The following is a 19,522-nucleotide window of genomic DNA, read 5'->3' on the forward strand; positions in this document are numbered from 1 at the left end:
ATATAAAATACATGGGAGAAAATATTTGGAAACCACGTTATCTTATAAGGGTTTGATATCCAGAATATATAAAGAAATTCTAAAACTCAACAATAAAAAGATGAACAGCCCAATTAAAAAATGGGCAAAAGACACAAATAGACATTTCTCCAAAGAGGAAATACAGATGGCTAAAAAGCACATGGAAATATACTCAGCCTCACTAGCTCTTAGGGAAATGCAAATCAAAACCACAATGAGATAATTTCACACCAGTAAGAATGGCTGCCATTATACAAGCAGGAAACTACAAGTGTAGGAGAGGATATAGTGAAATAGGAATACTTATTCACTGCTGGTGGGAATGTAAAATGGTACAGTTACTGTGGAGGATGGTTTTGTGGTTCCTCAGGAAGCTAAGTTTGGAGTTGCCCTAGGACTCAGAAATCCTGCCACTGGGAATATACCCAGAAGATCTGAAAGGAGGGACATGAACAGACATCTGCACACTGACGCTCATAGCGGCATTATTCACGATTGCCAAAAGATGGAAACAACCCAAGTGCCCATCAACAAATGAATGGATAAACTAAATACGGTACATACATACGATAGAATATCATTCGGCAGTAAAAGGAATGAAGTCCTTAAGCATGCAACATGGATGAACTTTGAGCACATTATGTTAAATGAAGTAAGTCAGACACAAAAGGACAAATATTTTATGATCTCACTGATATGAATTAATTATAGTATGCAAACACATAGATTTAAAATATAGAATATAGGTTACCAGGTACAGAAGGAGGCTAAAGAATGGGAAGCGGTTGCTTAATATGTGCAGAATGTTTAATTAGGTTGAACTTAAACATTTGGAAATGGACAGAGGTGATGGCAGCATGTTACTGTGAGAATAATTAACAGTGCTGAATGGAGTGTGAATGTGGTGGAAAGGGGAAGTTTAGAGTCATTGTTTCGGTTTGCTAAAGCTGCCAAAATGCAATATACCAGCAATGGATTGGCTTTTACAATGTGGATTTATTAAGTTGCAAATCACAGTTCTTAGGCTGTGAAAATGTCCAAATTAAGGCATCATTAGGAGGACACCTTCGCTGAAGAAAGGCCACAGGCATCTGGGATATCTCTCACATGGGAGGGCACATGGCAGGTCTGCTGGTCCTTCTCTCCGAGTTTCATTGCTTTCAGCTTGTGATTCCAGTGCCTTTCTCTCTGAATGCCTGTGTGTCCTCTCCTGGCATCTCTGGGACAATTCTCTCTCTCAGCTCTCTCTGAATTTACCGTCTTTTATCTTTTTATAAAGGACTCCAGTAAAGGATTAAGACCCACCTTGAATTGGGTGGGTCACATCTCAGTTGAAATAACTTAACCAAAAGATCCACCCACAATAGGTCTGCACACACACGAATGGATTAAAAGAACATGGCTTTTTCTGGGGTATAAAACAATTTCAAACCAGCATGGTCATGTATGTCACCAGAAGGAAAGTTAGAGGTTAAAACATGGGAATGTATAACACAGTGAATCTTGCAGTGGACCATGACTGTGATTAACTGTACACTTGTAAAAAAACATTAAAGAGTTCTTTCATGAACTAGAACTAATGTATGATACTATTACAAGGAGTTAATAGTAGAGGCGTATATGGGAAAAAATGTACATATTGCAAACTACGGACTAAAGTTAACAGTAATAGTTTACTATTCTGTCATCAACAGTAACAAATGTACTACACCAATCCTATGGGTCAACAATAGGCGGGGAAAGGGGTATGGGAGGATTTGGGTTTTATTTTTTGTTTTTATTTCCTTTCTGGAGTAATGAAAATGTTCTAAAATTGATCATGGGGATGTATGAACAGCTATGTGATGATTCTGTGAGCCACTGATTGTATACTTTGGATGGTTTGTATGGTATGTGAATATATCTCAATAAAATTACAAAATAATGATATAAAATGTGTAAGAAACAAGAGACAATATAGCTGAGATAAGCCTCTTATCAGTAATTACATTGAATGTAAATGGATTAAACTCTCCAATCAAAAGACAGATTGGCACAATGGATACAAAAGCATGATCCAACCATATGTTATTTACAAGGGACTCACCTTAGACCCAAAGACACAAATAGGCTGAAAAAAATAGGTGAAAGGATGTAAAACAAGATATTCCATGCAAATGGTAACCAGATAAAACAGACTTGGTCAAAAACAGTTACAAGAGGCAAAGAAGGACACTATATAATATATAATAAAAGGATCAATTCACCAAGAAGATATAATAATCATAAACTCATAAACATTTACATACCCAACTGCAGTACCCCAAAATGCAAGGGGCAAACATTGACAAAACTGAAGGGATAAATAGATATCTCTACAATAATAGCTGGAGACTTCAATTCACCACTCTCATCAATGGACACACATCTACATAGGAGATCAGTAAGGAAATGGAAAACTTGAATAATACTATAAATGAAGTAGACCTAACGGACACATACAGAATACTGCATCCCAAACATCAGGATACACATTCTTCTCAAGTGCACATGGGCCATTCTCCAGGACAGACCACATAGTAAGTCACAAAACAAGTTTCAATAAATTTTAAAAGACTGAAATTATACAAAGCATCTTTTCTGACCACAATGGAATGAAGCTAGAAATCAATAACAGGGGAAGAACTGCAAAAATCCACAGATATATGGAAGTTAAACAATCCGCTCTTAAACAATCAATGGGCCAAAGAATAAATCATGAGGGAAATCAAGAAATATCTTGAGGCAAATGAAAAAGAAAACCCAACATATCGAAACTAACAGGGAAAATGAACATGGAGGATGGTGGGAAGATGGCAGAGCAGGAAGCTGCAGGAATTAGTCCCTCCACCAGAAACTATTGAAGAGGCAGGAACTGCCTGAATCAATTATTTTAAAATTTTAGAATCTCGTAGAACACTGTGCAGCATCCAGGGAAGAGTGAGAAGAAGAGGCTGGTAAACTGGTAAACACCAGCGAACTGCTCTCTCTGCGCAATAGCTACCATCCTCAACTCTTGCAGCAAGGAGCAGTAAGGTCTGGCCCCTGGTGCAGCTTTCTGGAGTAAGGGTAGGATATAAAGACCTAGCACCCCAAGATCCAGGTTGTGTGGTCTGACAGCTGATCATTGCTATTGATTAGCTACTTTAGCTCCCTGGGGGCCTGGCTGGCTCTGAGAGCAGCCATTGCACCAACCTGCCCTGGGCAAAAGCAGCAGAGGAGATCTAAAAACAATGTGCTTCCTCAAAGCTATAGAAAACAGTTCAAGGGCTACATTTACTGAGCAAGTGCTGAATCAAGAAAACACAGCTTCAAAGAGCCATAAGAGCTCCTGGCACCCTTCCTGGCCCATCCCTTATCCTCTCTCCTCGACAGGTGGGAGCTGGCAGGCACTGCTTTGTGGGTCTCTGGCTTTGTTCCAGCTGGGAAGGACGGTTGAGAGACTCCTCTCTAGCTGTCACAGCTTCCAGCATTTTCCTGCCAGGCAAAAGCAGCTTGAGACAGTGAAAGGAGTGGAAGAAAAAAACTGAGTGAGGCATCCTGGGACAAAGGCTTAGCTATTTTGAGTCCTGTGATGGAGCACTGGGGAAAAGGAGGTAGTCTGTTTCTTGGAGAGTAGAGGGAGCATTCAAGTTCCTGCAAACAAGAGAACTCCTAAGGCCACCAGGAAGCACAAGCCAAGGACGAGACACAGGCCTTGGGCTAAACTTGTTGATGGGGCAGCACCAGCCAATGCAAAGCCAGTTTGCAAGGACAGTGAAAAGAGTTTTTTGCATTGGTTGGTTTGTGTTGTTAGCTCCTGGCACTCAAGAAACAGCTCAGGGACTAAATCCCAGAGTTAACATTTTAAAATATTAAAAGGTATGGTGTACAACAAAAGATTATATACCATGGTGTGCTGGTTTGGATGTATTATGTCCCTCCAAATGCCATGTTCTTTGATGCAATCTTGTGGGGGCAGACATATTAGTATTGATTAGGTTGGAATCCTTCGATTGAGTGTTTCCATGGGGATGTGACTCAATCAACTGTGGGTGAGACCTTTGAGTGGATAAATTTCCATGGAGGTGTTACCCTGCCCATTCAGGGTGCGTCTTAATTAAATCCTTGGAGCCATATAAAAGAGCTGACAAACAGGAGGAACTTAGTGCTGCTGCAGACGAGAGAGTCATTTTGGAGACAGGTATTGAAAGTAGACTTTTGCTAGTCTGCAGTTTGCCTGGAAGAAACTAACAGAATACCCCCAGACACCTAGAGAGAAACGTCCTGGGAGGACATCATCTTGAAACCAGAACCCTCGAGCAGATGCCAGCCATGTGCCTTCCCAGCTAACAGAAGTTTTTTGGATCCCATCAGTCTTCCTTCAGTGAAGGTACCCTATTGTTGATGCCTTACCTTGGAAACTTTATGGCCTTAAGACTAAATTTGTAACCAAATAAATCCCCTTTATAAAAGCCAATCCATTTCTAGTATTTTGCATAACCGCAGCATTGGCAAACCAGAACACATGGTCAAGTGGAATTTATCCCAGGTATGCAAGGGTGGTCCAACATTTTTCAGGATCAGGTCCATCCTGAAAAATCCTCAACAAGAGCACTAAAATTAATGAATGAATTCATCAAAATGGTGGCTTGGAAGAGAAACATGCAAAAATCAGTGGTGTTTCTATACATTAGTAACGAACAATCCAAAGAGGAAATCAAGAAAAAATTCCATGTACAATAGCAACTAAAAGAAGCAAATATCTAGAGATAAATGTAACCAGGTCATAAAGAACACTTATATACAGAAAACTACAAAACACTGCTGAGAGACATTAAAGACAACCTAAATAAATGGAAGAACATTCCATGTTTCTGGAATGGAAGACTAAATATTGTTAAAATGTCAATTCTACTCAAAGCAATTTACAGATTCAACACAATCCCAATCAAAATTCCAGCAGCTTTCTTCGCAGAAATGGAAAAGCCAAGGTCAAATTCATATGGAAGTGTAAGGGGCCCCAAATAGCTAAAACTATCTTGAAAAAGAAGAACAAAGTTGCAGTACTAAGACTTCCTGATTTTAAAACTCGTTACAAAGCTACTGTAATCAAAACAGCATGGTACTGGCACAAGGAAAGACATATAGCACAATGGAATTGAATAGAGAGTTCAGAAATAAACCCTCACACTTACCACCAACTGATTTTTGACAAGGGTACACAGTCCACTCAGTGGGGGAAGAATATTCTCTTTAACGAATGGTGCTGGGAAAACTGGATATCCATATGCAAAAGGATAAAGGTGGACCCCCGCCTTATACTATACCTATAAATTACCACAACATGGATCAAAGGCCTAAATAAAGAACCAGAATAAGAAGAGTCCTACATGCCTGACATCTTCAGGACCTTGTGTCAGGCAGTGGTTTCTTAGAATTTATGCCAAAAGCATGAGCAGTGAAGGTAAAAACAGATAAACGGCACTTCTTCAAAATTTAAAAATTTTGTGCATCAAAGGACTTTATCAAGATAGTAAAAGGATACTCTACAGAATGGGGGAAAATATTTAGAAACCTGTTAAGGGTTTAACATCCATCCAAAGAACTCCTACAACTTCACAACAAAAATTCAACCCAATTAAAAAAATGGGAAAATGACTAGAATAGACATTTCTCCAATAAAGATACACAAATGGCCAATAAACACAGGAAAAGATGCTCAGCGTCATTAGGCATCAGGAAAACGTAAATCAAAACCACAAGATACCATTTCACACCCCCTAGAATGGCTCCTATTAAAAAATAAAGGCAAATAACCAGTGCTGGAGAAGATGTAGAAAAACAGGAACCCTTGTACACTGTTGATGAGAATGTAAAAAGGTGCAGCCAAAGTGTAGAAAACAGTTTGGTGGGTCATCAGGAAGTTAAATATAAATTTCCATATGACCCACAATCCCACTTTTGGGTATATACCCAAAAGAACTGAAAGCAGGGACTTGAACAAGTATTTGCACACCTATGTTCATAGCAGCATTATTCACAATTGCCAAAAGGTGGAGGCAACCTAAGTATCATCAACAGGTGAATGCATAAACAAAATGTGGTATATACACACAGTGGAGTAGCATTAGGCCAAAAAATAGAATGACGTTCTGATATATGCAACTATGCAGATGAACTATGAAGATATCACATTGAATGAAATAAGCCAGGCACAAAAGGACAAAAATAGTATGATCTCACTTATATGAAATAAGCAGAATAAAGCAAATTCATAAAGTCAGAAATGAGAATACAGGTTATCAGGGACCAGGTAGGGGTGGGGAATTGGGAGTTATGTTTAATTAGTATGAAGTTTCTGTTTGGGGTGATGCAAAAGTGTTGGCAATGAATGATGGCAATGGTGGCACAGCTTTGTGTAACATGAGTAAACTGTATATTTGAAAGTGCATAGAATGGAAAATTTTTGTTTGTATATAAGTTACCAGGGGAAAAAAGAAACCCATAGAAATGAACAATAAAAAGAGTGAACTGTATTGTAAACTATGGGCTATAATTAATAGTATAATTGTAATAATAAAGTTGTATCAATTATAACAAACGTATTGCACCAAGGCAAAGTGTCCATAATAGGGAAAACTGCATGTGTATTGGGGGTATACAGGAACTCTATTTTCTGCCTGATTTTTCTATAAACCTATAACTGCTCTAACAAAAAATATATCATTATAAAGAAAAGATGAATGACTGACTCCATGCAAGCAGTTCTGAGAACAGTACCCAGCACACAGTGAGTGCTCATACATTTTAGCTATTTTTATCACTGATATTACCATCCTCGTTATTTCAGGGTCTTAATTCTGATTAAAAAGAATGGCCTTGCTTGGAGTGGACAGGGACCTGGGGTGGACAGACACAGAGGCATGAAGAATGAAGGGGTGGGGGACTGGCAGTGTGTCGGGACGTGGCAGGCAGAGCTGGGTCTCGGCCCCTCTGCCATCCTGTCCTCAGAGCGGAGCCCATGGCTCTCACTTCTCCAGGGCACACTGTCATTCTTCCTAACCCTGACGGAGAAAGCACTTCCATCCGGGCTGAGTCCTTTTGACAAAGGCTGCCGACCATCTGAGTGCTTATGATTCGGGGTGAGGTCCATTGGCTTGGCCCTTCCTAACGTGCACATACCTGGAGGCAGACTAGGAGCGCCTGAAGGCACGTGCACCCAGGTGTACCATGCAAATGGACCCCGCTGAAACGAGGGCTTCCTCTGGCTCTGCCTGGTGTTTGTGCCCCAGGAGCTGCAATGACTAATGGTAGGTGGAGGAGAAATGCCCCAGCTCCCTGGCCCCTTGGGCAGGACACCTCAAAGCATGTTCCGCACAGTCCCCGAGAAGTGCCCAATAGGACTGACCCTCAGTTTCCCATAAAGCTTCTGCACTCCCCTACCTGTTCCTCTAGGGGACCCCTGGTCTCAGGGTCTTCTGGGGACCTGAACAAATTTCAGAGTTCAGGGCTTTGACCAAATAAACCACACTCCATCCCAGTCTCCAAAAACACAGGCTTGAATGTATGGCTTGGAATGCAAACCTCTAATGCTCTGCAGAAAGGCAATGTAGTCTTCATGTGGGCCCCTCCAGGAGCAGCTGTACTGTGATGAGACACTTATGGAGTGAACGAAGGATTGCTGTGCATTTTACTGTTTGCATCAGGCCAGCTCAAGCAAACAGCTATCAGGGCAGCCCATGAGACTGCACAAACTTTGTCCAAGTCTGCTTTGTGTGGTAACTAGAGATTGAAAGCTATGAATTTGGGGCCGGGGGTGGGGGGGACTGATCACATTCTTGGGAGAAGGGGGAAATGGGTGGGTGGTTCTTAGTTACCCTAAGTCATTTGGGTAACCAGTTCCCTGATTGGGTCAAGGATGGCCAGGTAATCTGAATTGGCCCAATCTAATTTTTGTTTGGTGATGCTGGGTTGGAGAGTGGGAGGATGAGCTGGGTGGGGAGAGATTCTCTTTTCTGGGTTATGTGTTGTGTGCATATAAGGCTTGAAACAGTTATAGCCATTTTCTATCATGAAGGAAAACCAGTCTGGCAAAAGGGAAAGAGGAGGTTGGAATCAAGAAAATCAAAGAAAATGGGGCTGGAGCCCTGATCAAACCATGCCTGATGTTCACATTCCTCTGTATTTTTCAGAGACACCAATAAATTCCCCTCATTTAAGAAGCCAGTTTGGGCTGAGCGTTTTGGTGCCTGAAACTGAAAGTCTCTTAATTAATCTAGATGTAAGTCTGAGACTGGATCTGATTTCAAGAGATCATTTTAAGGAGGTAGAACAAGCCAGAAACAAGTGCCATGAGCCAAAGACAAAGCTAACCCTGAGACCTGGGGTGGGGATGCAGAGACAGTAGAGGCAGAGGAGCACAGAGCTGGGCAGGTGACCTGGATGGAGCTCTGGGCCTGGAAGCAATGGCATCTGTTGAGGAAGATCAGGTGTGGGGCTCTGCCAGGATCTGGCCTTGAGTCAGGGGAAGGAGGATGAGCAGGGAACAGTGAGGGCTCCAGCAGACGCCCAGGCACGGGACTGAGGAGTCAGAGGATGGCGGTTTATGAAGCCTGGGCCAACTTCCATACGAGAGCTGCCTGCCTCTTGCCCAGGCCAGGCTTGGCCCAAGGATATGAGCGGAGCTGGGGCTGCAGCTGAGCCTTACACAGGGACAGAAGCTCTTTGGATTCATTTGGTCTGGGGCAGGGGCTGGGGGTCTGCACTCTAACAAGGTCCTCTTGAGGCAGGTGGTCTGCAGAAGACACCGAGAGAAACTATTTCACCAGGATCTGATAGACTCGGCTACTGGACCTGACTGTGGCTTTGGTTTACTCCTGCTGTATTGCTACCCACCTGATCAAATACTGAAGCATCCGGCGTCCTAGGCAAGGCCTTCTCCTGCTCCTGCCCTCTGTGATTTCCTCATGGGTGTTCTTTCTCTTCCTTGCCTTGTTCATCTCCCTGCTGCTGGTTTTAGATTTGGCACCTAGTGGCTTGTGCTTTTGGTCTCCCCTGTCCTCAGCGTCTTGGGGACTCTGGCTGCTTCTAGAAGTGGCCTATGGTGTGGGAAAAGCTGGGCTTTGTCTGGGGAACGGTAAGCCAGGAGTCAAGGTGTGCAAGACAAACTGGGGTGCTTGCCAGCCCCAAACCCCATCTGTCAGGTGGGGGAAGGCCGGCTTTCGGGGGTCCCTCTGGCGACACGTGCTCCACCTGCGAGTTGGTTGGTCCAGCACCTCCATCACCCACCTGGGGCCACCACTATTTTGCTGGTTTGTCCCTTATTTTCTGCCCCCAGCTCCTGCACGCAAAACATCTAAAGAACACATAAAAGCTAAGAGTAACTCTAAGAATGTAGTAGGAACATCTAGAGATTTTTAAATTCTGGATTCCCCCTGTGGAAAGAGAAAGGATTTTACTGCAGTTGTGTCTCAAACCCAGGTTTAACCACCTCGTGGCAGCCTCCCCGGGCATCCGTTTCCTTGTCTGTAAACGAGGATAACACTATCTTAAAACGTAGTGGGTGTATTTCTTCAAAGATTTATAAAGGATCTAGTGTGGTGCCCACACATAGGAGAATCTTAATAAATGGTAGCTGTTACTTTTAACATGAGAGGAAATTCCCTAAATGTGAGGTGTCCTAGCCCAGTTCTCTTAAAACTCAGCCTAAACCTTAAAACTGATGTTCGTGTTTCATCCAGGGGAGCCGGAGAGGAGGCCAACGGGTGGCTTACTTTTAAAAGCCTTGGTCCTGAGTTTGTAGTAAATCCTCCCTGGGTCCCACTCTTACTGCCTCATCTTCATATTTCATATTTTCTCTCCTGACATCCAATGTCCCCTATGTCTCTTGGCCTAGGGATGTGTTTTGGGCCCCAAAGTCACCCCAGCCTGGGCCCAGCAAGCTGCAATACGGGGAAATTGATACCCCTTGGGAACAGTCCTCACCAATGGCTGAGGGTGGCTGGTGGATAAACACCAAGCCCCCCTGCCCCTCAGTGGGAAACCTTAGAGGCCCACGCTCTACACCGACCCCCAGATCCCTAGGAAAAATTAAACCCCACACTGGGCACTGGGTGCCTTGCCTTCCCTGCTGCTTCCTGGCATCGCCTCCCAAGAAACTTCTTGCACTGAAGTCTCTGCTTAGGGTCTCCTTCTGGGGAAGCCCAAACTAAGGCAGTTTCCCTTTGGGAGCCATGTGGGTTTGTGTTAGAGGACAGACTGGCAGGGGACAGGGTGTTATTTGAAGAAAGGCGAATCCAGCTAAGATTAGAGGGCTCTCGCAGAAGCACTTTGGGTACAATGCTAGGATGTGGGAGCATCTTATTATGAACTGGCACCATCTGCTGCTCTGTAATATCCAGAATATGCACATCCTAATCTGGGACATGGTGAAACTGTTTCCTCTGTTTGTGGTGCTGTATTTACAACACAATGTGCTCTGAGTGGCCGATGTGAATTCAAAAGTACATTGTTTTACAAAATTGGCATGAAGTCCTGCAAATACAACATGTGAATTTATACCATAGAAATACATTTGCGTGTTACATCAAGAGCTTGTTGCCTTTTCTTCCTTATTATTATTTTTTTCACTTTTTAAATAAAGAAAACTTGTAGGACCACAGTCCTATAAATGTCTTGCAGGGACGCCAAGAACTGCCCTACAAGGCCACTTTCTAAGAAGCAATTTCTTTCTTGTCCCATAAAACTCCCCAAAGCCCCTTAGGCGAACACCAAAGCGCTGGTATGTTTGTAAACTGCAAATACGGCAGACACTTAATTACATTGAACTCATGAAAACTCGAATTGAGATAGCAACTCGAACCTTACAGCTTAATTACTTTAATTTCCGATGGGTAACAGGCCTCGTCATGTGCAGCCCTTCGGGCCGGAATGCATTCGGGAGAGGCGCATGGGCGCTTGCTGGGAACGCGCCCCACCAAATCAAAGCACAGCGCGACATAAATAACAGTACCAAGTGAGAGCTGCGACTGGATTTATTACTCAGTCCCATTCCCGATACCCATCCTTGGCTGTAACGCTGCTCCCACGCCAGCTGCCTGGAAGTGTCACTCTCTAGATTAGGATGGGACAGCTTTCATTTCTGATTTTTCTTTTGTTCCCACTGATCAGATGGCACAGAGGAAAGGAGCAGTCCTGTGAGATGCTCCTTCCATCACCAGCCCTCATTTTGATTTTCGTTTCAATCGCCTTCTCCCTGACTCACTTTCTCTTCCCACCAGGTATCTTACAGCTGTCAGGTAAGTTGTGGGCGTCCCTGACTGTTTGATAAGTTCCACCAACCAGTCTGTCAAACGATACCAGTGATCCAGGCTGGGATTCTGAGGCAAAGACTTCAGAGCTGATGATGGGAATCTAACTTCTATGGAGCACCTCCCATGTGGGCCGGGTGCTGTCAGTGCCGAACCTGCAACGCTCTTCTACCTGCTCTACAGATGAGGAAACCAAGGCCCAGAGAGGTTAAGTCACTTCTCTGACGTCCCACAGCCAGCAAGTGGCAGAGTCAGGATTCAAACCCAGGCAAGTCTGCCTCGCGGGCCCACGTTCTTCCCAAAATACCAATTTGCTTCCCCTACAAAGACCCGAAAAAGAGAGCTGGATGACCTCAGCCATTCCTAAGTGGGCACAAAAGGAAAGGCTGGCACCCCAAATCCTACTGGTTGGTGGCCCAAACCACCGTGTTGGCTGCCAGGCCCCATCAGGGATGTTGTTTCTCCCCACAGCCACGCCGGCTGGAGTGACGAGGCAGGCAGTACCCTCCCAAAGGGGGTAAACGGGCTGCTGACCACACTGGTGGGAGCTCAGGAGGCAATCTGCCTCTTGTGCAGCTGTTCTAACCAAGCTGGTGATTAACCACATTGCTAATAAATTAGGAAACACAAATACATTTAAGCCACTTCATAGGCAATTAGGTGTGTGGCATTTACTAGACGCGTTCCAGTCATTTGTTCATTTCCTTACGTTAGTTCTCGCCCTTTAGGCTGGTTTTAGAATCAAGCTTCAGGTACCAATGAGTAAACACTAAACGGCCCGGCTACTGTACTGCTAATGGTGACAATGCTAATTAAGAGAGTGCTGACAGCCACGGCCCCTTCTCCCGGGCTTGCCTGTTCATCTTCAGAAGGCAATGAGAACTCGTCCGAGGCAGACGAAGTGCAAGTGCACCGGAAGCAACGACAGGGACTCAATTTTTTTTTTTCCACTAACTACATTTATAGCAGATTAAAAAACAAAAGCAAAACCCAAAAACCCCACTATATTGTGAAAGCCACAAAATCTAAGACAAGAGATAACTGCTTAACAGGTTGAGAAAAATGAAAATGTTCTGTCCAGAAAGTTGGGCAGAACTCAATCCCCAAGCCAGGAAGCAGCTATCTGGAGGCTGCCCTCTGAGAAATGACCTGTCCCCCTGGTGGACTCGGCAGCCAATCCCTGCAGAGACCCAGGTGTCCCTCTGCCTGTCGCTCGGAAGCCACTAACCCAACAGGCACCCCAGAAAAATCGATCTGCATCAGGAAGAGGCTGTAAGTGACCATGGGCGGGGGGGAACAGTAAGGGCGAGCCTGGGTACATCCTGCATTAGAGAATCTCTGATCTGTGTTAGAGAGGCGGGCAGCCCTGGGCGCCACTGGGCAAAAGACAGAGGGGCCTGGGAAAGGGCGCTAGAGTAGGGCTTGCCATGATGCCTTGGCCCTTCAAGCTAATCAGTCACTTCCTGCAGGTCACTGCGTCTTCCCTTCAAGGGAGCTGATTAGGATTACCAGGGTTCTAAATACTACAAGTGGGGTGGCCTCGATGGGCTTTGGAAGTTGCTTTTTCTAGAAATTACTCAAAGCCCTGAGTGTCTGGGCAGAGAGAGCACAGGGCCACCTTGTTTCTCAATAAGGTGCCTATGAAAAAGCGAGGCCACAAGAGCCGGGGTGGGGGGGCGGCTGCAAGCCATCAAATGCCATGGCCACACACCATGCCCAGCTGCCCAAATGCCTTGTACTTTTTTGGTGATTTCTGTGCATCCTCCCAGGACTTTCCAAAATGGCTATCAGTGTTCATAAAGGACCTGGACCCCATGACATGGCCCAGTGGTGGGATAGCCCCACAGGTAAAATGCAGGCATTCAAAGCTCCTCACAAGCTGCAAAGCAAGCTCAAGCCAACAAGCCAATAAAATGCTTCAATACTGTAGAAAAAGAAACACCTTCAGCCAACTGCAATTACCTCAAATTGTTTTTAGCAGAAAAAATTCTCTCTCTTGTACATAATTTCCATTGAGACAAAACCATACCTAAAATTGTTTTAGGCTGTTCCAGTTCAAATCAGTAACATGCCAAAATGGCTCTGAGTGTGATGTGGAGACCAGATAACAGGATTTGATGGCTTTCAGCTTCAGCACAGCAGCCACCTGGGATGTGAGATCCCAACTCACAGCTGCCCAGAGTCATTGCATCCTGATGCTTCCTGTGCTCCAGCAGAACAGCCTGCTACCCCAAGTGCCCATGCTTCTGCCCCAGGACCATGATTGACATGGCCACAACCCTCACTCACCTGCCCGGCAAAGAGTCCACACACTCCAATGATACACAGGATGTTGAATACAGCTGAGCCCACGATAGTCCCGACACCCACGTCACCCTTCGTGATGAAGACTCCTGAAACAGAGACCCAATGTTAAACAGCAGTCATGGCCTGGTTGCACTCCAAGGTGGCCATGGGGGCCTCCAAGGTGGACTCATGGGGGACCTCCAAGGTGGCCATGGGGAACCTCCAAGGTGGCCATGGGGGCCTCCAAGGTGGACTCATGGGGGACCTCCGAGGTGGGCACATGGGTAACCTCCAGGGTGGACTCATGGGGGACCTCCAAGGTGGCTATGGGGGTCTCCAAGGTGGACCCATGGCAGGCCTTCAGGTGGCCTCATGGGGGTCTCCAAGTCAGACTTATGGCAGACCTCCAAGGTAGACATGGGGCCTCTCCCAGGTAGACATGGGGGACCTCCAAGTAGACACACGGGAGAACTTCATAAGCATTGACAGGAAACAGTTGTGGACTAGAGGATGGAATTATAGATGCTCCAGTCCCACAGGAGCATTAGCACTTGGTTTGGGACAAATTCATGCAAAGTAGAATAATTTGAATATAATAATAATAATGATGATGACGGTGATGATGATGATAACAGCAGAGTAGGAGGCTGATCTGCTTGTTTCCTGTTAGTGGCAGAGAGGCTGACAACCCTGCTGGAAAGCCAACTGAATCCAGAGCCAATCTCCTTGAGGGAGGCAAGGGCTGGGACATCCCCCGGGTCATTACCTACCTATGACCGATGTGAACAGCTCTGGGGCCGAACTTCCCGCTGCCATGAACGTGGCCCCAGCCACATCCTCGCTGAGGTGCAGGCGCTGCAGAAGAGCAAAAACAAAGAACAGATGCTTTGGATTCCATCGGGGACAGAGGCAGCTGTGGCCCCCTGGAACTCCTGAGGTCCCACGCCTGAGAAGCAGAGGGCTCAGCAACAGCAGGACTGTTGGAAGCTGAGGGTGGGGGTGGGGGTATGGGGGTGGGGGCTCCAGTCATGCCCTCTGCCTTCCCCTCCTCCACAGGGAGCTCCAGCCTCTGCTGCTGGACTCGCTGCTGGGCCGAAGCTGCACTCACCGTCCTCAGCCTGGGCGGGACTGGAGAGGGGACTGTGTGTACAATGAGGAGTGTAGGGGTCCCCCACCCAAATGCCCCCAAGGGCTGTGCACATAATGGGCAAGTAGAGTAAGCTAGGGTGAGGCCCCTGGGGAGTGGGGTGGGGACTGTAGGGGGAAAGGCGATGGTGGGAGGTGGGCATTCATTTCCCTTCCAAGGCAGCACTGCTCAGGTTCCCTACAGTGGCTTAGTGGTGGCAGATATTTTTATTTTTTAAGAAATGCCAGTAGTCCAGATGTTTATGCAAAACATTCTGTTTTTTGAAATTCTATGTGGGTCTAGTAACCATTTTGTGAGCCTATGGGGCAATCTCTGCCATCTATGGAGGTAAGTGGATCACTGTCCTGAAACCCTCCTCCCCATCCTCCATGCTGTTCTAGAACCCAGGGGTAGGAAGGGTGAGAGTGGGAAGTGGGGACCGAATGGAAATTGATGATGCCAAGATATTCTACATAATTTAACTCTGCAGGTCGCTCTGCTCGTTAAACCAAAGGGTGATCTGCAAGATGCCAAGACACACACTCGAGGCTGGTTAGCACGTTTAGCTTTTCTGCATTCAGTCATGCCCCAGAAAGCAAGCCGCTGGCTCTCAGCGAAGTGCCTCCACGCACCCCAGCGGAGATGCACGACTCGTATGACACCTCCCAGCTGCACTTCCTGGCCCCACCATGGAGGGGCGCCACTCCCCCTCACTCCACTCTGCAGGAGGCTGCCGTGGGGGCCCTAGGTGAGGATTCTGCTCTGGGGTCTTCCTTTGCTCTCGACTGAACATTCAGCTACACTTCCCACCGGGTGCTGAGGAGACCTGAAGATGGAGGATAGTGATGCCTCAAGGGGAGCTGTGGCCGCGAGGGACCCTCCCCAGGGCACAGTGACCCAACACAGCACTCACGCCTCCCTCGCCCCAAGATGTGAGCCTTGCCTTGCCACGGCCCTCTCCAGCTTGGGGCCCCCAATGGAGCAGGAGCTGTGGGATCCAAACTTTGGGGTCATCTCCAGTTCCTCTCCCCTCCCATCCCCAAATCCATGCATTTGCTTCTATCTCCTCACACCCTTTCCCCTTTGATCTCAAATTCACTCTGGTATCAGCCAGCATCTCACTGGAATCTCAGGATCACTGGCCAGGGCTCTCCCTGCCCCTGGTCTCTGGGCCTGACATAATGGCCCCAAGCCCTCCTGAGCTCCCTTCCAAGTGCTGAACAACTCCTCACGCCCCAGCCTGGCATTTAGGGCTCCCTGCACCCTGTTTGTGCCTTGTGATCTCCCATCTTGGTTCTGTGGCTCAGACTGTTTGCTTCAAACACCTTTCCCCGAAATGCTCTGCCACTGCGGTCCTCCCTCCCAGGCTGCTCCAAGCCTGCCCCAGCAGAGGCCATCTCTCCCTGCTCCAGCCTCTCTCGGGACTTTCCCGTTTCCCTGGCACTCACCCAGTCCCCGCTCAGGCCTTCCTGGAGCTGGGTGTTGGCCAGTGAGCCCTTGGATGTCAAGGACCACGCAGTGTTTTATCCGGTGTCCTTCTAAGCCCTTGGCGCTGAGCCCGGCCCAGGCGGAGCCCACAGCTCTGGGTTTACAAATAAGTGGGAGGGACGGTCTCACATCACCCAGCACATCACCCACCTGCTCCCAACACCCATCGCTTCCCACTGTTGTCCTGGACACCTCTGCGTGGCCCAAGCCCCACCCCCATCCTCCCCTCCCAACCTCGTCCTCTCTAAGTGAAGAGTCGGCCTGGGCCAGGGCTCTAGTGTGCCCATTTCTCCTCTCTGGGCTTGGGCTCACGTTGCTGCTCCAGGAGCTGTTCTTCTCCCTAATTTGCCTCGATACAGCTGAGTCCATCTCCCGTGGCTCACGTGATCCTGCAATTCCTCTGCCTGACTTCTTGGCACGTCTGGTGATCAAACCTCCCGCCTATCCAAGATCCAGGGACCATCGTTTCAGAGGCTTGACCCAGAGCCCGCGCCTCACAGGCACTGGCTGTCATCCCGCTGGAGTGACCCTGGGGTCGGACTCTCCTCTATCCTCTTTCGTTTCTTTTCTTTTGTCTTTCCCCATATTTTTCTGATTTCAAACATTAATGTATGTGAGTCTGAGTGAGACTTTCCCATGCCTCCTCCCCACCCCAGCTGTAGATTGTTGAATGATGTGGCTTTCTCTCCCAACCCATCTTTCACGAAAGCTGAAAACAATCTCCTTTTGAGTTCCTCCCCCCACCCCCAGCCTTGATCTGAGAGCTGACATTCAGTGCATAGCACCAAATCCCTAGAAGGTGGTTAGGGAAGGTAGAGCAAGGTAAACCGAGCCCAGGCTCCAGGGGCTCCAGAGGCTCTCACGGCCACTGTGGGCAGACCTGTCACCAGGAGCCTCTCATCTTGTGAGAAAGTCCAACTCCAGAGAAAACTGGCCACACCTCTCTAAGAAGATGTAAACATATGGGATTTCTAAATACATGTAAACTCTCTCCTCATCCCACTCACACTCACAGACATAAGGATTCTTCAGCAATTACGACTGAGGTCCGAGAAGTTGCACATTGCTATAGGACACAGGTGTGGGACATATCCTTGCTACACTGATCTTGCACATAAGAGTCTAAAGGGGTGGGAGCAGGAAGAGCTGGCATTTGGGGCTCTGGAAATGGGCATCTGGAAAGCCTGGGCCAAGCTGCTGGCCCTCTCTTGTTCCTGCCCCTTCCTGGACTAGAGCCAATTCTAGAAAAATCATGGCCCAGTCCAAGCTGGACTTTGGGTTAGTGGAGGGACTGTAAGTGGAAAGTCACAGGGGTCAGGGAACCCCTTCACCTGCTGTGTGACCTGGACCAGTTACTCAACCTCTCTGAGCCCAGTTTCCTTGCCTGTTAAGGGGGGATAATAATAGTTACCCCATAGGCTTCTTGTGAAGATTAAAGAGACATTTGGACATAGCCATACTTGTTTGCCAACTGAGCCGGTTCCTGACACATCAGAGGCCCAATAAAACCTAGATTATTCTTCCTCATTAAACATTTTCCTTCCTTTTCCTTTTCCTCTCCTTTTATCCTTTTTGTTACATCATCTCACCCCTCCTACCTTTTCTGCCCTCTCCTGGAACTTCAATCACTTCTCCCTACAAGGAGGTGTGCTGGCCATCCTATGGGGTTTCTTCAATCATTGTGCTCACATTTCTAGAATAAGGTCTTACTATCAACTTTGCTAGGTGACTATAACTTTCCTATCAAATAAAGAAGCTGTGTGGAAGAGACCGAGTTGTTATGTTTTGCATGAAGAATAAACCACCAAATGGTGGTAACTGAGAAATCACAAATTACGTCAACTGCAGGTGCCTCACTACCATGTCCCCTTCCATGTAAGGCTGACCTGCTTCCAAGTTCAATCACTTTGATCCGAGGGAGTCCATATCTGCCCACTTTCTCTCCTTATCTTACTCCCATTGTATAAAGGAACTCACTCCCATTGCCTCTCTACGGTTACTGTGCAATGATTTTTTTTTTGTTTGTTTTTGTTTAAGGATGAAAAGCTCACAGCCGTCAAGAATGGAGAAGACACTGCTCAAGTTACTAGTTCTCCAAGTGTGGTCCCTGGTCCAGCAGCCTCAAGCATCACCTGGGAACTCACCGGAAATACAAAATTCTGGCAACCCTTCCCCCAACACCCCAGACCTATTGGCCAGAAACTGAGGAGGGATGGGGTGCAGCAAAGTTGGAGAACTGCTGGGATAAAGAAACTTGAGTTCCAGGTGGGAAGTGTGTCTGGGAGAGATCCCTTCTGAAAACTGGGATTCTGGATTAAAAATAAAATAAAACGGAAAGCTTTCAGATAAAAGAAACTACATTTCAAAACAGACAGAGATGAAAGGGGAGAGAGAATGAAAGAGTCCTAGATCTGCTGAATATTTTTTGATGAAAGGGATTAAACTTGGTGTTCAACCTGGCGTTCAGTGGGATGACTTCTAGCAGGGTTCCTTCCCTGAGCTCTGTGGCCGATTCTTTCATTTTATCGTACCTTGGGCCTCTGCTTTGAGCATTTCTGTCCATAGACAGAAAGAGGAAGTATGACAGACATGCGTGGCTGAAGGTTTCTGACCTGGCAAGGACTCCTTGCATCACCAAAGAAAGGTTGGGGAGAGAAAGAAGCGGAGAAGAGAGAGGTGGAGAAAATACAGGGAGAAAGGAGGAGAGGATTTAAAAGCAGAAAAGAAAATAGGAAAGAACACCAGCAGCATTTGTCAGTTATGGCTGAATGGAGCAGGGAAAGCCCGTCGTGTAGGTTGAGGTTGGGCTGTTGATCGGAATTGTGAGATTCTAAGCATGTTTGCAGAGATTTTGCACAAAACACTGTACTTGGTTCCTAGCGTCTGGGATGGGCTCATGCACACTGAGAGTCAGAGGCACGTACCTCACAGATCTTCTCCAAGGAGGGCACGAAGAAGTCATCACACACGATGGCTAGTGCATAAAACATGTACATAGCCTGCAAGAGAGGAGAGGAGAAGGGGTTGAAGTCAGAATGAGTGTGGAGCAGTGGGGTGAGAATCCAGCCCTCCCCACCAGCTGGAGAGCTTCTATAATGTCCTCCATCATCATGGATCCAACATCTCGCTGGGAGGAAGTACAAAGTCTTTGCAATGGCTGTGAGGCCTGACGTGACATGGTACTGGCTTTCTCTCTGGCCTCATGGCCTGCCACTCTCCCCCTTGTCCATCCCCTTTTTCTCCAAATATGCCACAGACTCCTGCCGCAGGGTGTTGCACTTGTCCTCTACCC

At 46.8% G+C, this 19,522-nt stretch overlaps 1 protein-coding gene across 2 annotated transcripts in view; it reads right to left on the minus strand.

Annotated features, from left to right (window-relative positions):
* The window catches only part of SLC24A3 (solute carrier family 24 member 3), a 561,375-nt gene that overhangs the window by 153,104 nt on the left and 388,749 nt on the right, over window positions 1–19,522 (minus strand). For both annotated transcript variants that reach the window (XM_037811901.1, XM_037811900.1), the window contains 3 exons: window positions 19,155–19,229; window positions 14,387–14,471; window positions 13,620–13,723 (listed from right to left, as the gene is read on the minus strand). In XM_037811901.1, coding sequence (XP_037667829.1) covers window positions 13,620–13,723; window positions 14,387–14,471; window positions 19,155–19,229 — 264 coding nt within the window. The remainder of the gene's footprint in view (window positions 1–13,619; window positions 13,724–14,386; window positions 14,472–19,154; window positions 19,230–19,522) is intronic.

Source organism: Choloepus didactylus, chromosome 19 (assembly GCF_015220235.1).
Source record: "Choloepus didactylus isolate mChoDid1 chromosome 19, mChoDid1.pri, whole genome shotgun sequence".
In the NCBI taxonomy this organism is placed as follows: Eukaryota; Metazoa; Chordata; class Mammalia; order Pilosa; family Megalonychidae; genus Choloepus; species Choloepus didactylus.